The sequence below is a fragment of the Polypterus senegalus genome, chromosome 14, assembly GCF_016835505.1.
Source record: "Polypterus senegalus isolate Bchr_013 chromosome 14, ASM1683550v1, whole genome shotgun sequence".
In the NCBI taxonomy this organism is placed as follows: Eukaryota; Metazoa; Chordata; class Cladistia; order Polypteriformes; family Polypteridae; genus Polypterus; species Polypterus senegalus.
Window position 1 is genome coordinate 21,245,888 of NC_053167.1, and position 20,649 is coordinate 21,266,536.

General features: G+C 39.3%; 1 protein-coding gene across 1 annotated transcript in view; it reads right to left on the reverse strand.

The window, feature by feature from the left end:
* Positions 1-239: 239 nt before the first annotated feature.
* Positions 240-20,649, reverse strand: part of LOC120514612 (brefeldin A-inhibited guanine nucleotide-exchange protein 2-like) — a 570,108-nt gene continuing 549,698 nt past the window's right edge. The window contains exons 27-29 of the mRNA XM_039735092.1: positions 2,608-2,746; positions 1,291-1,408; positions 240-996 (exon numbers count right to left, since the gene is read on the reverse strand). Coding sequence (XP_039591026.1) covers positions 835-996; positions 1,291-1,408; positions 2,608-2,746 — 419 coding nt within the window. The 3' untranslated portion in view covers positions 240-834. The remainder of the gene's footprint in view (positions 997-1,290; positions 1,409-2,607; positions 2,747-20,649) is intronic.

The window sequence follows — 20,649 nt, forward strand, 5'->3', positions numbered from 1 at the left end:
AGATCACAAATTATGATTTGATCACCTGATCTGCAGATGCCTGTAACAATCAGGGCTAGCTAGATTTTACTGGAATTTACTGAAGTATTTGAGTTGATAATAAAACATGTTGTCTCTAAATTCAGCATTTTTTTTAAGTTTGTGAGTACAAGGAATCCTTGAGAAAACAGCCTACAAATGCAATAAACTATATGTAATTTTAATATAATTATTCAGTATCGATGGAGTACAAGGAGGGATGGTTTCAAATTCCACTTTATTGCCTAAAGTCTTTCTCTGACTAAATAAAACTCTAAATCTACTAAACAATGAAACAATTAGAGATGTTACCATGTTCAATACACTATGATTACGTAATATTTATCTAATTTCCAACCACAAATATGCAGCATAAATTTGCACTACATGAAATGCACCATTTATTTATACATGTATGCATATCCATTCATCCACCCATTTCCTGAAGCCAATTTGTAGGCAGTGGGATCATATGCAATATTGACAAACAAGAATGTAAATTAAATGCATATCTCAGTATGTAAAGGGAAACAGCAATAAATATATAATTGACTTACAATAAGAGATTAAACAAAAAAATGAATATCTTATTTTTATTTCTACTACATTGTTATAATTGCTTTCAAAGGCTAAAACCTTTTAAATTATGACAAACCATTTAGAATCTTTAAACACATTTAAAGTCAAAGAAAAATAAGATATTATATACAATTTTAAGCATGCACTAAACCACCTCATTCCTGTGAGTGCTGCTTTCTGTTGATTATATATATATTAGTTTCCTCCAAATGAGCAGATTCTTATACACATTATGTTTTAAGGTTCAACAATTTTTCTTTGGTTCTCAACAGCATATATCTGAAATACAAGGCCAACACGCAGGAAAAACTTTCTCAATGCAGCACAGAGTTCTGGGGTTAGGTCAAACTGCATGATTTCACACAGGTAGGGATAGTAGTTGGAAGCATGGATTTTGAACTGAGTAGAGAAAAACAGAGAAACATTCACACATTACTAAAACATATATAACCCTGTGAAAAACATATTTACATGCATGATTTCTGAACAAAGCATAGGAATACATTGCTTAAAAGAGGAAAGAACATGCATCTAGGCTTAATAAACACAAATGTCATCTCAACTGGGCTGGAATCTCAAATCACAGGTGTTTTTGAGAAGTTATTTTTACATTCAATTCTTTCAATATATATATTGAAAATTGTACACATGATTCTCAGATTATCATAGAACTTAATATTAAGCATCACTCACTTTTGAATCATTCAGTTTTAAGGATTTTGTAAGGAGTAGCATCAGAATGTTAGTCCAAGCTTCTCTATGGCTTTCTGAAGTCAGAGAAATAAAGTAGGAAACAGCTTCCCTGCACACACTACAAAGACAGGAAACATGGTTTAATATACTTGTTTTATGTGAGTCAATCAAAGTAATCTGAATATCATAATTGAACTGAACATATAAAATCCTTCCATTTTATAGTTTGCTAGAAACTTTTTTTTTTCATAATATATATAATCTTCATTTGGATGTTGATCTTTTTTTGTCCGCGGATGAATTAGAAGAAGAAGCACTAGATGGCAGTAGAGAGACAGCTAAAACATAGGCATAGCATTAAGAATATCCTCCAGGCTTATACTACTGAAGACTGTAGTATGCCAGTCACACCTCAAAACACAGACATTCAAACTAAACAAATTGTTGTGCTTTAAATTAACTAAAGAGATCTTCATTTAGATCTTGATCTTTGTTTGTCCGCGAATTCCACTCATGCGTAGACCACCTTCCAGTTTTGTACGTTGTTGTTACTCACGGATGTCAACAATGTGCCGGAATAACGAAAGGGGTGGTGGACAGTGTTACGCTGGTTAGCTCCTGAGGCCTGGTTAGAGAATACCGAAGATAAAAGGTACGTGCCTACGTAACATATGAATGAAAGAAAGACAGTGGGTAAAATGAATGACAACGTAACAGCACGTTCCGGAAATTATTATTGTTACGTTGTCGCCGGCGAGTGCTGCGCGTCTCACAGTTGTACTGTGGCTTGCTCACATGTCAGTGAAGTGATCCCTAGTTATGCTTTAAATAGCCTGGATACCTGTGTCCGCCTTTTATAACCATTGCTCCGTATATATATTGACTTACTCTTTGGATTGCCACAAAACAACCTGTGAGATTGGCGAAAGGTTGAGAAGAGACCGTGAGAAAACGAGACTGACTGTGAACGGACAGAAGCAGAAATGCTCCTACACCACCACATAATTATGAATCGGACAGTGATTCCGAGTAGGCCGTTCCTATCGAATCAATATCTAAGGGTTTTCTTTTGTAATTTTGTTTCCCTCATAAAAAATCATAATGCTGTGCGATGAAGGGCCCAGTTCACGACTGGCAGCTGAGTTTAAACAGAGAGCCCTTCACAGACAACTTTAACAAGCACAACGTAGTTGGGCGCACATGGCTAGTACAAGATATAGTTTATAGCAATCTTTAATGCCAGTATACCTTACTAAAATAACATTAACAAGAAAAATAGCAGGCTTCCAAATTGATGACAATGCTAAAACTACTTACTTGATCAGTCTGAACTGTATGTCATTCCAGGAATCCTTTAAATTTTCATCTAAGTACATACAAAAGAGAACTCGTAGGCAGCAAGCTAGACTGCTGGTTTCTTGTTTCAATAAATTGGGTTTAGATTTTCCTTTAAATCCTGATATGCAAAAGATAGAAATTTCATTTTATACTTTAAAATGGAAAGCAAAATGGCTGTTTATCAAAACTTAACCTGAAGTGAAAAATGTATAAAAAATAAAATGACAAAGCCCAAACACAACCATGTTTGTTTTACTGTCCTTGTTGGCCACTTTATGGAGGACCTTTTAATGCAAATAGTATACCCCTACAAACTGCCAATCTTGTGACAGTAACTCAGTATATGGCACTCAGACATGGTTTAGCTGTTGTTAGATAAATTATCAGAATGGGAAAGACACATAATCTAAGTGACTTTAACTGTGCTATGATTATAGATAATAATACACTGTAGTTGCAGTATCTCAGAAACCACTGCCTGTCTGGTATTTTCGCAAACTAAAGTTTACAGAAAACAGTAAAATAAACACAAACTATTCAGTAAGTGTCAGTATTATGGACAAAATGTATCATTAATGACAGAGCTCACAGAAGGCTGTTCAGGCTAGCGTGAACTAACAGAAAAGCCTCAAATGTTCAGAGAAACTCTATCTACAAAAATACAAAAAGAGATTTCTGAATGCACAGTAAGGCAAATCTAGATGTATATGAGATGTAGCAGTAGAAGAACATGCTGTGTATTATGAGTGAGATCTCTGTTTTACCTTCCTGCTGGAATGCCAGAACTACTGTATGAAGAGATCTATACAATTTATGACCAAACTTCATAAACTGCCAAAAGTCCATATTAAATGACTTTCACTTCTCGGTTTGTGGTTGGGACATGATAACAGACTATTTTTCAATAAATGATTCCTACAATAAAGCAAATAATACAATTTACTCATGACATAAAATAACAGAAGATGGATATATGAAAGTATATACCGATTGGAAAACCAACAACAAATAACAAAACATAAATCTATGCTAGTTTACTATTTCTCTCCTATATAGGAACCTATTGTATGAATTATATCTCCTAATTCTTACTGAAAGAATTACGTCAAGAAATACAACTTATTCCATACCGGCTTTAAAATGTTCTAGTCAGAATTCTGGTCTTTGAGGTGGTTAGATGAATAAGTTCTTAGTTATAAAGTTTCTGGCATCTGCACTGTGATAGTGGTATTGTTTCTTCACTACTAGTCCTTACCCACAACCCCTAGCTCCTTAGTGTGTGTTATACTGCTCTGAACTTTCCAAATCAATTTAATACTAGAATCGCTGAAGCTTACTAAAAAAGTTTGAATGCTGGGCTTTAATTCTTTCGCACCTCTACATCAGCATCTTTGCTTTGCAAATGTGTCAATCAGCACAGGCAGCAAGCAGCCTGCTATCCCATCCCCCACTGACACAGCTGAAATTCTCACAGCTCAAGTCTGTTTATCTGGGTGTGAGGTGCCTTGAGTTGTATAGGGTAAATAATATATCATTATTTGGAATACATACATTTCATGTGTGTTCCGTGTCTACAATGACCTGTGTATACAGTGGTGTGAAAAACTATTTGCCTTCTTCCTGATTTCTTATTCTTTTGCATGTTTGTCACACAAAATGTTTCTGATCATCAAACACATTTAATCATTAGTCAAATATAACACAAGTAAACACAAAATGCAGTTTTTAAATGATGGTTTTTATTATTTAGGAGAAAAAATCCAAACCTACATGGTTTTTTACTGTGTGAAAAAGTAATTGCCCCCTGAACCTAATAACTGGTTGGGCCACCCTTAGCAGCAATAACTGCAATCAAGCGTTTGCGATAACTTGCAATGAGTCTTTTACAGCGTTCTGGAGGAATTTTGGCCCACTCATCTTTGCAGAATTGTTGTAATTCAGCTTTATTTGAGGGTTTTCTAGCATGAACCGCCTTTTTAAGGTCATGCCATAGCATCTCAATTGGTTTCAGGTCAGGACTTTGACTAGGCCACTCCAAAGTCTTCATTTTGTTTTTCTTCAGCCATTCAGAGGTGGATTTGCTGGTGTGTTTTGGGTCATTGTCCTGTTGCAGCACCCAAGATCGCTTCAGCTTGAGTTGACGAACAGATGGCCGGGCATTCTCCTTCAGGATTTTTTGGTAGACAGCAGAATTCATGGTTCCATCTATTACAGCAAGCCTTCCAGGTCCTGAAGCAGCAAAACAACCCCAGACCATCACACTACCACCACCATATTTTACTGTTGGTATGATGTTCTTTTTCTGAAATGCTGTGTTCCTTTTACACCAGATGTAACAGGGCATTTGCCTTCCAAAAAGTTCAAATTTTGTCTCATCAGTCCAAAGGGGATTTTCCCAAAAGTCTTGGCAATCAGTGATATGTTTCTTAGCAAAATTGAGACGAGCCCTAATGTTCTTTTTGCTTAACAGTGGTTTGCGTCTTGGAAATCTGCCATTCAGGCCGTTTTTGCCCAGTCTCTTTCTTATGGTGGAGTCGTGAACACTGACCTTAATTGAGGCAAGTGAGGCCTGCAGTTCTTTAGACGTTGTCCTGGCGTCTTTTGTGACCTCTCGGATGAGTCGTCTCTGTGCTCTTGGGGTAATTTTGGTCGGCCGGCCACTCCTGGGAAGGTTCACCAATGTTCCATGTTTTTGCCATTTGTGGATAATGGCTCTCACTGTGGTTCGCTGGAGTCCCAAAGCTTTAGAAATGGCTTTATAACCTTTACCAGACTGATAGGTCTCAATTACTTCTGTTCTCATTTGTTCCTGAATTTCTTTGGATCTTGGCATGATGTCTAGCTTTTGAGGTGCTTTTGGTCCACTTCTCTGTGTCAGGCAGCTCCTATTTAAGTGATTTCTTGATTGAAACAGGTGTGGCAGTAATCAGGCCTGGGGTGGCTACGGAAATTGAACTCAGGTGTGATACACCACAGTTAGGTTAATTTTTAACAAGGGGGCAATTACTTTTTCACACAGGGCCATGTAGGTTTGGATTTTTTTTCTCCCTAAATGATAAAACCATCATTTAAAAACTGCATTTTGTGTTTACTTGTGTTATATTTGACTAATGGTTAAATGTGTTTGATGATCAGAAACATTTTGTGTGACAAACATGCAAAAGAATAAGAAATCAGGAAGGGGCAAATAGTTTTCACACCACTGCATATATATATATATATATATATATATATATATATATATATATATATATATATATATATATATATATATATATATATATATATATATATATATATATATGCCAGCAACACTCATGACAATGACAAAACAATTACATTGTCAATCATGTTACGTTATTATTAAAATGTTTCCTTTTCTTTTTACTTCTCCGCAGCCAAGCGCGGGTATTTTGCTATATATATACAGTATATATACACAGCAAAAAAAGAAACGTCCCTTTTTTAGGACTGTGTATTTCAACAATAATGTTTTAAAAATCCAAATAACTTTACAGATCTTCATTGTAAAGGGTTTAAACAATGTTTTCCATGCATGTTCAATTAACCATAATCAATTAATTAACATGCACCTGTGGAATGGTCGTTAAGACCTTAACAGCTTACAGAAAGTAGGCATTTAAGGTCACAGTTCTAAAAATGCAGGACACTAAAGAGACTTGTCTACCGACTGTGAAAAACACCCAAAGAAAGATGCCCAGGGTCCCTACTCATCTGCGTGAACGTGCATTAGGCATGCTGCAGGGAGGCATGAGGACTGCTGATGTGGCTAGGGCAATAAATTGCCATGTCCGCACTGTGAGACGCCTAAGACAGCGCTACAGGGAGACAGGAAGGACAGCTGATCATCCTCGCAGTGGAAGACCATGTGTAACAACACCTGCACAGGATCGGTACATCCGAATATCACACCTGCGTGACAGGTACAGGATGGCCACAACAACTGCCCGAGTCACACCAGGAACACACAATACCTCCATCAGTGCTCAGACTGTCCGTAATAGGCTGAGAGAGGCTGGACTGAGGGCTTGTAGGCCTGTTGTAAGGCAGGTCCTTACCAGACATGACCAGCAACAACGGCGCCTATGGGCACAAACCCACCTTCGCTGGACCAGACAGGAGTGGCAAAAAGTGCTCTTCACTGATGAGGCACGGTTTTGTCTCACCAGGGGTGATGGACGGATTCATGTTTATCGTCGAAGAATGTGAGCACGTCTGGGACCTGTTGGATCGCAGGGTGAGGGCTAGGGCCATTACCCCCAGAAATGTCCAGGAACTTGCAGGTGCCTTGGTGGAAGAGTGGGGTAACATCTCACAGCAAGAACTGACAAATCTGGTCCAGTCCATGAGGAGGAGATGCACTGCAGTACTTCAAGCAGCTGGTGGCCACACCAGATACTGACTGGTACTTTTGATTTTGAGCCTCCCTTCATTCAGGGACACATTGTGAAACATTTTTAGTTTATGTCTTATGGTGTTGACTCTTTTAGTGTTCATACAAATATTTACACATTAAGTTTACTGAAAGTAAAAACAGTTGAAAGTCAGAGGAAGTTTCTTTTTTTGCTGAGTATAGATAGATATGACAACAACACTCATATCAATGACAAAACAATTACATTAACAATCATCTTACTTTATTTACTTTTCTTTTTCATAACTTCTTTAACACACTACTTCTCCGCTGCGAAGCGCGGGTATTCTGCTAGTATGTAATATATATATATATATCTATATATAGATATAATATATATATATATATATATATATATATATATATATATATATATATATATATATAAGGTTGGCGTCCTTCAACATCTGCAATAAGATGCTGCAGATGTTCTACCAGACGGTTGTGGCAAGTGCCCTCTTCTACGCGGTGGTGTGCTGAGGAGGCAGCACAAAGAAGAAGGATGTCTCACGCCTGGACAAACTTGTTAAGAAGGCAGGCTCTATTGTATGAATAAAGTTGGACAGTTTAACATCTGTAGCAGAGCGACGGGCATTAAGCAAACTCCTGTCAATCATGAAGAATCCACTGCATCCACTGAACAGTGTCATCTCCAGGCAGAGGAGTAGCTTCAGCGACAGACTTTTGTCACTCTCCACTGACAGACTGAGGAGATCGTTCCTCCCCCACACTATGCGACTCTTCAATTCCACCCGGGTGAGTAAATGCTAACATTATTCAAAGTTATTGTCTGTTTTACATGCATTTTTATTACTCTTTAATTTAATATTGTTTTTTGTATCAGTATACTGCTGGATTATGTGAATTTCCCCTTGGGATTAATAAAGTATCTATCTATCATATATATATATATATATATATATATAATAGATAGATATACATACATACATACATACACTGAGTATACTTTAAACATAAAATGTATGTTGTCGTACCTTGCACAACTGAATAACCTTTACAGCACAATAACAATTCAATACATTTATGGTCACTACAGTATTTGGATTTAATAATCACCATGTGGGAAAAGGCTGACTTGCATAAATAAGTAGAGCTGAATAATGCAGTCAAGGAGCTTTTGAATTCAGCCGAGTGAAAAATGACGGCTGTCCGATTAACTGCGATTTTAGTTCCTTCTCCTTTCTCTGATCGCTTTTTGGAAGGACGTCAGTTTCGCAGTTTTCATGAACAGTTTGAAAATGCTTTTCCACATTTTCCTTCTTTGGAATAGCAATGATAGATTGACAGATCAGACAAATGCACTTCGATTGTGACATTGTGAGAAAAAAAAATCCTCTTCCAATTCCACATCCAGCCCACACCCTCCCCAAACATTTTTTTTAATCCCTTCTTTAGTAGATATAAAGTGGAAGGCGAACTAGATCGCAGCCGGAGTTTTGCAGTAGATCATGCGTTTGATCGTGCGTGCGTGATGACTAGTGTGTTAGAAGAGAAGAGATCTCAGTGGTCCAGTTGTTCTTGTCCACAACAAGGAGGATCCTGTGAGCCGGATCACTCTTGGGGAATCCTGCCACATGGTCATAGTGCCATAAGTGAGCCTCCCTCACAATGCAGGTAAACTGCACCTAATTCGGGACTCCATGAGCAACTGCTCATTCGGCACAAAGTCAAACCAGCAGTACCCAAGGATTGTACCGAAGAGACACAATACCGAAGGAGTCCAATGTCCATCTCTGGTCACTGGAAAGCTTTCATGTCTCAGAACATGACATAATAGCCATTGCCTAGATGGCTTTAAATGCCTGGATCTTGGTTTTTATCCAGGACATTCACAAGCCTAGACACTCAGACTCCTCATTCAGTCTCTCGAGAGCCCCAATCAGAGCCTCTATTGACTCCATGAAGATCACAGCATTGTTGGCAAAATCAAGATCAGTGAGTCTATCTTTATTAACTCATGCCCTACAGATGCTGGACCCCATGTCCAACACCCAGTCCATGCAAGCACAGGACAGAGTAGAAGCAAGAACACACCCCTGATGAACCCCAGAATCAACTGGGAAAAACACAGAGGTTCTGCCTCCATTCTGCACAGCACTCACAGTACCAGTATCCAGCAACTTCGGGAGGGATCCCACAGAGTCTCAGGATGTCCCACAGGGTAGCTTGATCAACTGAGTCAAATGTTATACAAATATCAACAAAGGCTGCCGAGAAACTCTGTCGATATTCGCATTTGCACTCCATGAGAATCGTTAGTGCCAGGATGCAGTCGATGTTAGACAGCTTATGCGTAAAACTACGAGCTCTGTGCTGGCCCCTTTGCCTCAGATCTGATCCTAACATCTTATTTATATGCAGTATATTTGTTAAACTTGTTAGTACTGTTATTTTTATTATTAGTTGTCTTTTTCAAATAATTACTAAGTAATCACTTACTATTATTTTAATTATTTATCTATTATAGTATAATATAATTCTTTACTTGCCTTGCACTTTTCCTGTGTTTATGTATAAGTCACAATGAGTCCAGGGAAGGTTGTTTTATGCCACTCTGTTGGGGTGGAAAAATAGGTAGCCCAGACTCCTAGGACTACCAGTTTTTAAATCTGGACAGCTAAATACCAGACGTGAGTTGGAGCTGTATGTAGCAGAGCAGAATTCTGATATTATAGTAATAACGGAAACCTGGCTAAATAACAAAGATGGGGATGAGTATAACATAGAGGGATACACATTTCTAGGAAGCACAGACAGAACAGAAAAGATAGTGGGGGTGCTGTTTAAGTCAAACACAATTTAAATATAAGTCCTCTTAAGTTGGACAATGAGCCCTTTGTAAGGACACATGGCTTCACCTGGAAAACATTAGGGAAAGAGGTCTTATTTTAGGAGTGTGTTATAGACCATAGATAATTCAGTCAGTAATGACAACCCACATTTTGTTAGCAATATCAAAAAGGCAAGTTTACAGGGAGATATTATAGTCACGTGGGGACCTTAATTATCAAAATATTAACTGGGATAACCTTGTAGATGGAGGAACACTTGAGCAGGAGTTTTTAGAAGTAATCAGTGACTGTTTGTTGTTTTTTACCACAGTATGTTAAAGTACCAACATAGGGTGAAACTTGTCTGGATTTAGTATTTTTAATAATCAAGATAGAATTGAGTGTGTAGAGGTGACTGAACCACTATGGTCAAGTGACCATAATATAATACAATTCTCAGTATTTTGTAAGAGTACAGATGCAAAGACTAAAATTGTAAAGTTGAACTTTGCGACAAGGTCTAAGGAGGACAGACTAGGATAAGCTTTTAAGTGTGGAGACAGTTGAGGAGCAATGGAACAGGTTTAAAAATGTTTTACATTTAATGCAGGATAGATACAGACCTACATTTGGAAATAATAGGAAATTTAAAAAAAACTCAACAGTGGATTAATAAAGATTTAAAAAAAAATACTTTATAAGCCATATGACACTAATGACTACAAAGTGAATCATAGAGAACATGAGGGAAAACATTAAGAAGGGTATCAGGGAAGCTAAAAGACAGTTGGAGAGGTAATATAGCAGATAAGGCAAAAGAAGACCCTAGGAGATTCTTTCAGTATCTTAGTAGTAAAAGATGAGTCATCAGAAATAGTAAAGGGGAATTAAAAGATACAGACAGTGAAATAGCAGATACCCTAAACTGACATTTTTCTGAGGTCTTCACAAGTGCAGAAGTGGATAATCTCCCAGAGGTAAACAGAATTACTGAGGAACTGAGGGATTTGGAAAATTTAGAGGGAGAAGTACTGCTAAGATCAAATAGGCTGAAATGAAACAAATAACCAGGACCACATAATATTTGCCCTTCAGTTCTTGAGAAGGTTAGCGAGTACATATATAAACCCTTGTCATATACAGTATTTATAGGATGTCACTGCACACTGGAGAGATTCCAAAGGACTGGAAAATGGCAAATATCATCCCATTATATAAAAAGGGTGACAGGGCAGATCCAAGCAACTAAAGGCCAGTAAGCTTAACATGCATCACAGGAAAATTAATGGAAGGAAATATTAAGGATAAGATTAAGCAACACTTGGTAATAACAGGAGGTTTTCAGAACAGTCAGTATGAGTTCAGAAAAGGAAGGTCGTGTTTTACTGACATGCTCGAATTCTATGAGAAGGCAACTAAAGGATATGATCAAAGTGGAGCATATGATATTATTTGTCTTGACTTTCAGAAAGCATTTGATAAGGTGTAACATGAGAGGTTGGGCATCAAACTAAAAGAGGTGGGAGCTCAGGGTGATGTTTTTAAATGGCCGAAAGCAAAGGGTGATAGTGTGAGGAACCTCTTCAGAATTGGCTGATGTTAAGAATGGTGTTCCACAGCCATCAGTGCTAGGGATGCTGCTATCTCTCTCGATATATATATATATATATATATATATATATATATATATATATATATATATACACACACACACATATACAATTAGGTCCATAAATATTTGGACAGAGACAACTTTTTTCTAATTTTGGTTCTGTACATTACCACAATGAATTTTAAATGAAACAACTCAAATGCAGGTGAAGTGCAGACTTTCAGCTTTAATTCAGTGGGGTGAACAAAACAATTGCATAAAAATGTGAGGCAACTAAAGCATTTTTAACACAATCCCTTCATTTCAGGGGCTCAAAAATAGTGACCAATTGACTTAAAGGCTATTTCATGGCCAGGTGTGGGCAAGTCCGTCATTATGTCATCATCAATTAAACAGATAAAAGGTCTGGAGTTGATTTGAAGTGTGGTGCTTGCATGTGGACGATTTTGCTGTGAACAGACAACATGCGGTCAAAGGAGCTCTCCATGCAGGTGAAAGAAGCCATCCTTAAGCAATAATGTAAAAATTGCTACAATATTACGAACAAAAATCTACAGTTTGGTACATCCTGAGAAAGAAAGCAAACACTGGTGAACTCAGCAACGCAAAAAGACCTGGATGTCCAACAGAAGACAACAGTGGTGGATGATCGCAGAATCATTTACATGGTGAAGAGAAACCCCTTCACAACAGCCAACCAAGTGAACAACACTCTCCAGGGGGTAGGCATATCAATGTCCAAGTCTACCATAAAGAAAAGACTGCATGAAAGCAAATATAGAGGGTGCACTGCAAGGTGCAAGCCACTCATAAGCCTCAAGAATAGAAAGGCTAGATTGGACTTTGCTAAAGAACATCTAAAAAAGCCAGCACAGCTCTGGAAAAACATTCGTTGGACAGATGAAACCAAGATAGACCTTTACCAGAATGATGGCAAGAAAAAAGTATGGAGAAGGCGTGGAAAAGCTCATCATCCAAAGCATACCACATCATCTGTAAAACACGGTGGAGGCAGTGTGATGGCTTGGGCGTGCATGGCTGCCAGTGGCACTGGGACACTAGTGTTTATTGCTGTTGTGACACAGGACAGAAGCAGCCAAATGAATTCTGAGGTGTTCAGAAACATACTGTCTGCTCAAATCCAGCAAAATGCAGTCAAATTGATTGGGTGGCATTTCATAATACAGAAAGACAAAGACCCAAAACATACAGCCAAAGCAACCCAGGAGTTTATTAAAGCAAAGAAGTGGAAAATTCTTGAATGGCCAAATCAGTCACCTGATCTTAACCCAATTGAGCATGCATTTCACTTGTTGAAGACTAAACTTCAGACAGAAAGGCCCACAAACAAACAGCAACTGCAAGCCGCTGCAGTAAAGGCCTGGCAGAGCATTAAAAAGGAGGAAACTCAGCATCTGGTGATGTCTATGAGTTCAAGACTTCAGGCTGTCACTGTCAGCAAAGGGTTTTCAACCAAGTATTAGAAATGAACATTTTATTTCCAATTATTTAATTTGTCCAATACTTTTGAGCCCCTGAAATGAAGGGATTGTGTTAAAAAATGCTTTAGTTGCCTCACATTTTTCTGCAATTGTTTTGTTCACCCCACTGAATTAAAGCTGAAAGTCTGCACTTCAACTGCATCTGAGTGGTTTCATTTAATACTCTTGTGGTAATGTACAGAAAAGCAGCGGGCCAAGTGGAGGGGACTTGACCCTCCTAACTCACATGCCACCCTTGGGGCATGTACCTCACCTCTGCTTAGGTAGCAAACGAGAGTACTACTTGAAAGATTTGAATAGTTTTTTTTTCTATAATTTGCTTGAACATTCCATTGATTTTGTGACTTCTGTCATCGCGGTAAGAATCATAGTTCGCTTGCAGGAGCGAAATATTCACACTAATTTGAGACAGTGGCTGTAGGCAGAGAGGAGGGGGAAGCGTGATGTCAGGTGCAGGGAGCCACGCAGGGCCCTCCTCACAGTCCTGTTTCACTATTATGCAAGCAGAGCCGCGGGGGACGGCTAGTTTTTAATACAGTCATATGCATAATAATGTACTCTACTTTCAACAAAAAAGATAACAGTGGTGTGTCTTTCATTTCCTAGGAATATCTGAGTACTGGGGTGTCTTCCAAAAAAAGATGTTTTATGAAGCAGTATTTAGTTGTATAAAAATTACATCAAATATGAAAAACTGGCTGTGAAAAAATTTGGGTACCCTTGTAATTTTGCTGATTTGAAAGCATGTAACTGCTCAATACTAATTACTTGCAATACCAAATTGGTTGGATTAGCTTGTTATGCCTTGAACTTCATAGACAAGTGTGTCCAATCATGAGAAAAGGTATTTAAGGTGGTTAATTGCAAGTTGTGCTTCCTTATGAGTCTCCTCTGAAGAGTAAAAGCATGGGATCCTCAAAGCAGCTCTCAAAAAATCTGAAAACAAAGATTGTTCAGTTTTATGATTTAGGGGTAGGCTACAAAAAGCTGTCTCAGAGGTTTAAACTGTAAGGAATGTAATCAGGAAATGGATGGCCACAGGCACAGTTGCTGTTAAACCCAGGTCTGGCAGGCCAAGAAAAATAGAGAAGCGGCATTTGCGCAGGATTGTGAGAATGGTTACAGAGAACCTACAGATCACCTCCAAAGACCTGCAAGAACATCTTGCTGCAGATGGTGTTCTACAATTCAGCGCAATTTGCACAAAGAACATCTGTATGGCAGGGTGATGAGAAAGAAGCCCTTTCTGCACTCACCCCACAAACAGAGTCGCTTGTTTCATGCAAAAGCTCATTTAGACAAGCTACATTTATTTTGGAACAAAGTGCTTTGGACTGACGAGACGAAAATTGAGTTATTCGGTCATAACAAAAAGCGCTTTGCATGGCGGAAGAAGAACACCGCATTCCAAGAAAACACCTGCTACCTACTGTCAAATTTGGTGGAGGTTCCATCATGCTGTGGGACTGTGTGGTTAGTTCAGGGACTGGGGCCCTTGTTAAAGTTGAGGGTCAGGTGAATTCAACCCAATAACAACAAATTCTTCAGGATAATGTTCAAGCATCAGTCACAAAGTTGAAGTTACGCAAGGCTTGGATATCCCAAAAAGACAATGACCAAAAACACAGTTCGAAATCTACAAAGGCATTCATGCAGAGGGAGAAGTACAATGTTCTGGAATGGCCGTCACAGTCCCCTGACTTGAATATCATCGAAAATCTATGGGATGATTTGAAGCAGGCTGTCTATGCTCGGCAGCCATCAAATTTACTGTAACTGAACTGGAGAGATTTTGTATGGAAGAATGGTCAAAAATACTTCAGTCCAGAATCCAGACACTCATCAAAGGCTATAGGAGGTGTCTAGAGGCTGTTATATTTGCAAAAGGAGGCTCAACTAAATATTGCTATAATATCTCTGTTGGGGTGCCCAAATTTATGCACCTGTCTAATTTTGTTATGTTGCATATTGCATATTTTCTGTTAATCCAATTAACTCAATGTCACTGCTAAAATACTACTGTTTTCATAAGGCATGTCATATATTAAAAGGAAGTTGCTACTTTGAAAGCTCAGCCAATGATAAACAAAAATCCAAAGAATTAAGATTGGTTCCCAAACTTTTTCATATGACTGTATATATAAATAATTTAGATAGGAATATAAGTAACAAGCTGGTTAAGTTTGCTGATGATGCCAAAATAGTTAGATTAGCAGGTAATTTGGAATCTGCTTTATCATTACAGAAGGACTTGGATAGCATACAGGCTTGGGCAGATTTGTGTCAGATTAAATTTAATGTCAGTAAATGTAAAGTATTACTCATAGGAAGTAAAAATGTCATGTTTAAATACACAATAGGCAGTCTGAAAATCGAAATTACACCTTATGAGAAAGACTTAGGAGTCATAGTGGACTCTAATCTATCGGCTTCCCAACTTGTTCAGAAGCCATTAACAAGGCAAACAGAATGTTATATAGCACGATGTGTGGAGTACAAGTCCAAGGAGGATAGTCCCAAACTTTATAACACATTGGTGATTAGTTATAGGCATGCGGGTTCTGTCAAAATCGCAATTAGAGTTGTCAATCAAAATGATTAATGACCTTTAAGCACCGCCCCATGATGTCATACCGGAAGTTCCGCCCCAATGACGCAAGACTGGAAGTCCCACTCCATCGCCTCTTGATGACGTCACACCGGAAAGTCCCGGTCCCTCCACATGACCTAGCCCCTCCCCTTTGGCACTGCCCCTGCCGGTGGATTAGTCAAGGGCCCCCTGTCCCTGCCCAGACTCCTCCTTGAACCCGCCCCTTGCACCTGATTGGTTCAGTAAAACTGTCAACGGGCCATTTGATGGATGTCTGCCCCCTCGTTGAACCCGCCCCTTGCACCTGATTGGTTCAGTAAAACTGTCAACAGGTGGTTTGACAGATGTCTGCCCCCTCATTGAACCCGACCTGCACCTGCTTGGCTCCACAAACTGTCAACGGGCAGTTTGATGGATGTCTGCCCCCTGCTTGAAATCACCACCACCCCTCCCCCACCCCAGGACAAGCCCGGGCATGTTACAGCTTTTACCTCAATAAGCCTGGACATGCCAGGGGTCTGCCTCGGCCCCCCGCCCTCACCCTAGCACAAGCCTAGACATGCCTGGGGCATGCCTGACGCATAGGCCTCACCACACTTCCCCAGTCACCCACACTTCCCTGCCAGTTCTGAAAGGCCGGTATAAAAAGCGAAGCATTTTGTTCTATCTATGATTTTAAGATGAACATGAAATTAAAATATCTCATCTTTGCTTCAACTAAGTCAAGCTGCTTTTTTCCATCTCACAGACAGAATCTACAGTAAAAACAGCCTTAGCGGTGATTCAAGCTTCCCACCTCACAGAAAGAAATCAAGTACTCCGGCTTTTAGCAAACCCCTTGCAAGCAGGCCTGTGTGCTCTGTCTCTCTCGCTCTCACAGTTATGTGCTTCGAGCACGCAGCCCATGCTGGGTGAGTCCCTGAGAGCTCGCCTGTTTGTCAACAGTTGTCTGTAAACTCCCCTACCCCCATACGTCAATGGGCTCGAGACCGCACAGACCCTCTGCCCATGACGGATGGATCTTTTAAAGTTAAGGGCTTTTTAAAGATTAGCTTGTAAAGCTTGAGATAACTGCTAGTTCAGCCCTTTAAAAATCACACATAGTTAAATAATATGCAGTAGTTCCCTTTTAAATCACGTTTGAGACATCTAAAAAATCTAGCCTGGACTGTATAATGTGTAATTATATTAATATAATTATAATTTGTATAAAAAATCGATCTAAAACAAGCCCTTTTTCTATTCAAACTCACACCACATTTTTAAATACATGTATCTTCAGCTGACCCTAAGGAAACATCTTTTTGAAGCAAGCGGCCCACATGGCTCAGGGAGGGGGGTGATGGTTCCAGCAGGGTCCGATTTCACACATCAGCTGTGTAAAGTGCTGGCTGATACCAAAAATTTTCACATATATACAGAGTTTAACCTTAGGACTTATTTTCCTGGATTCAAACTCACCCCACATTTAAAATAATCAAATACATGTATCTTCCATCTCACAGAAAATCCTCCAGCAGCAGGTGATTCAAACTTTTCCATCTTACAGAAAATCCTCCAGCAGCAGTTTCTCAGCAGTTTTTCAGCCGACAGCCCATGCGAGCAGCCCCTGCTCTCTCTCTACACACAGAAAGTAAAGTCAGGTATGGGAGTTCGCTTTCAAACAACTGAGCCCGCCCGTTTCGAGCATCCATCCCCCGCTGGGTCAGCCCCGGCAAGATCACCGACTGGTAGTCTCAGGAATTTGTTGGAATTAGGTCATGTACAAACCTCCACTTTGATTTATCACCTTTAAAGACATGGAGCAGTCTTGTGTTACAAACGCATTGTGTCTCTTTTTAACACTCCTGCCTGTAAAAGCTCTCTATTCCTTCCGCAGCCTCAGGTTTAATAGAGGTTTGCACCCAGGCTAATGAACCACATCATATACATGTCGAAATGCCAGCCCATGCCCGCCATCCCTTACACTATATAAAATTATTAGGTTACTCATTTTGGAAGTATAATATAATGAATTCATTTTAAAAAGTAATCCCACACCGCACAAGAGAGACTGATTCCACGTGTGTTTTTGGATTTGCTCTGGTCAGTGATTTTAAATTCTTTGCTTAGCTCATTTCTATCACCTAGTAGCCTTTTGACAAAGGAAAACTCTGTAATTACACTTGTGCGTTTAAACGGAGGTTTATAACAAAGCACAGGAGGCTATATTGAACCGTGCTGGTTTAACTAGAGGCCTTTAAAACACCCTTTGGCAAGCCACAAATACGTCGGCCATTTTTTCAACTGTTTCCAAAGCACATAGCCCCCAGTGTCTATATGAACTTCTTAGAAAAATTATTTCTTTTATCTTTGTATAGGATTAAATGAAATAACTATTCTTCATGCAGTCTATTCATGATTATTATAGGCGCCAAATGAGTATGTTTTTAAAAAACGAATGGCTGAATCCTTAATATTAATATTTATAAAGTTGATTCTCAAGTTCGTACGTGAGCGCGCTCGTGTGTAGTCGCGTGAGTGAGTGCATGCGTATAATATAAGATGCAGCATTTTTTCTATCTATGTATACGACGATTAATGTACAAATTCATAGGACTGAAGCAAACAATAGTAGTTTTTCATACCGAAATGGGTAATCCAATCAAGTAGTTTTAGTCTCGGTGTCTGAAAATTCAAACACGGGCCTCTCCTCTAAGAATATTCAGGAGAGGCTTTAAAGCGCAGGCCGGTGGTGCATTAACTGTGACATAAAAGTATTCTGAAGTACTTGCAGAAGGGACCAGCTTGTGAAATGCCTACTGTTTCGAAACGGCCTCTCTCTGTACGGAACTACCTGTTTTTAAAAGGCTGAGATAACAAAACATTTTTGCTTTATAAACTCTCATTTGGATAACAGGTTAGAGACAGGCTCCAGGAACTGACTGTAACGGTGTTTTCATTCATTTTGCTAAATGTAATTATTTTAATACAGAATAGTAACCCAAAATCCGGGTGATTTTAGACGTGTGAGTAATATAATGAAGTTATTTTTAAAAGTAATCCCACACCGCACAAGAGAGACAGATTCCACGTGTGTTTTAGGATTTGCTGCGGCCTGTGATTTTTAATTTTTTGCTTAGCTCATTTCTATCATCTAGGAGCCTTTTGACAAAGGAAAACTCTGTAAATACACTTGTGCATTTAAACAGAGATTTATAAGAAAGCACAGAAGGCTATAGTGAGGTGTGCTGGTTTAACTAGAGGCAGGGGGTATAAGTAGCGCTTTTCTGCACCTCCGAAGTTCATCGAACTAAAATCATGTTTTTAACATCAGCAGCTTTAGCTCATGCTAGTGACCTCATAAATGGGAGCCAACAGCTCAGCACGTTTGTATAGCTCACAAAATAGCAGAGCTAATTGCTCTTTCTGCTTAAACTAATGATCAAATATTCAGGTAATTCTTAATTAAATACGAAAGCGTTAGTGAACAAAAATACATGTTCAGTAGCCAAGTAAAATGACCGGATGCTTTAACATGAAAATAAAGCATCTTTGTAAAGGTCCGAATTTAAAACATTATAAGAAACATCCTTGTTTCCAAAAGAGTTCTGCCCATAACAATCATGAATAGTCTGTATGAAGAATAGTTATATTTCATTTAATCCTATACAAAGATAAAAGAAATAATTTTTCTAAGAAGGTTATATAGATGCTGGGGGCTATGTGCCTTGGAAACAGTTGAAAAAATGACAGACGTATTCGTGGCTTGCCAAAGCGTCTTTACCCAGAATGACGGCACGTTGAAGGCGATCTAAATGTCTAAAAAATCTATGCGTGGGGAAATACTTTTTAATACACCGAGGACATCTTTTTTTAAATACTCAATTTAAAAAGGGTGCTGCTGCCTATTATTCAACTGTGTGATTTTTACAAGGCTTATATATCCAAATATATTTAAAAGGGGATGAAAAAAGGTTTTAGACCAATTTAAAAGCATCTCTCTTTATAGAGCGGTATTTTGGAAGTGCTTTATGATAGCAAATGTTTGCCAATCATTTTAACCGGACACAAGCAATGCTCGTTGCCCAGCCTCTTTGGAATGTCTCCGAAGCAAAGCATCCTTTGTTTTACAATCTGCATTCCACAAGGTAAGGCAATTTTTCACATCGGACGCATTGTGTTGCCTAGGTGCTGTAAAACGCACCCCCTCCTTTCCCCTACCCCAGCCGCCTCTGTGCTGTGATGTGCATTTCTGTATCCCCAAAGGTCCGATCTGTTTAAGGCTTTGGCTTTAAGATCCGAGGGACAAATACCAGCGTGATTTCGAATCCCACTTCTGGTAAATATTTGTGTTCCGTTCACTCTGGCATTATCTGAGTACAATTCTAACTTTGCGAAAGCACGGTGAATAGTTTTCTAAATGTGTTTCCTTAGGGGCAGCTGATTATTTAAAATGGGATGTAATGGATGGAACAGGGCTTTTTTAAGATATACAAAATATACATCCGAGGCTAGATTTTAGGACGTCTCAAACGTTCTTTAAAAGGTCCCTGTTGCCTATTATTTAACTGTGCGGGTGATTTTTAAATCCTTTAACTTTAAAAGTGACACACGTAACTTGTTCTCCCTGCTGAGCATTTGCGCGACCGTGCGAGCTTGATGCGCGCTGCTGTTCCGGGTTAGGGTGGGGGGTTGACAAGCATGCGCTTGCAGAACACAGCAGGAGGTGTGGGGTGTTTCTGTCAGCAGAGCTTCCGCCCTCATACAGTTTGCAGCTATAGATGCGTGCCTGCTCGCAGGGCCGTGCAGGGGGGCTGTCCGGCTCTCTCTGTCTACACAGAGCCTGTCAGTTTTGAGAGTCTCTGTGTGTACAGAGATTGAGAGAGCAGGGACTGCTAAAAGCCAGGCTGCTTATTTTTCGAACTATGCGCACTTGCCTGCGTGTACACTTAGAGCTTCAGCCTGAGAATCTCATACCGAGGCTGTCTGCTCAGCTCTCATGCGTCAAGAGTGCAGGGTTACTAACAACTTTTTAGAGTTCCATGTACTCTGCTGTGTAGAGAGAGGCGGAAACTCGTCTTTCGAGCTTGCCTGCGTGTACGCTTGGA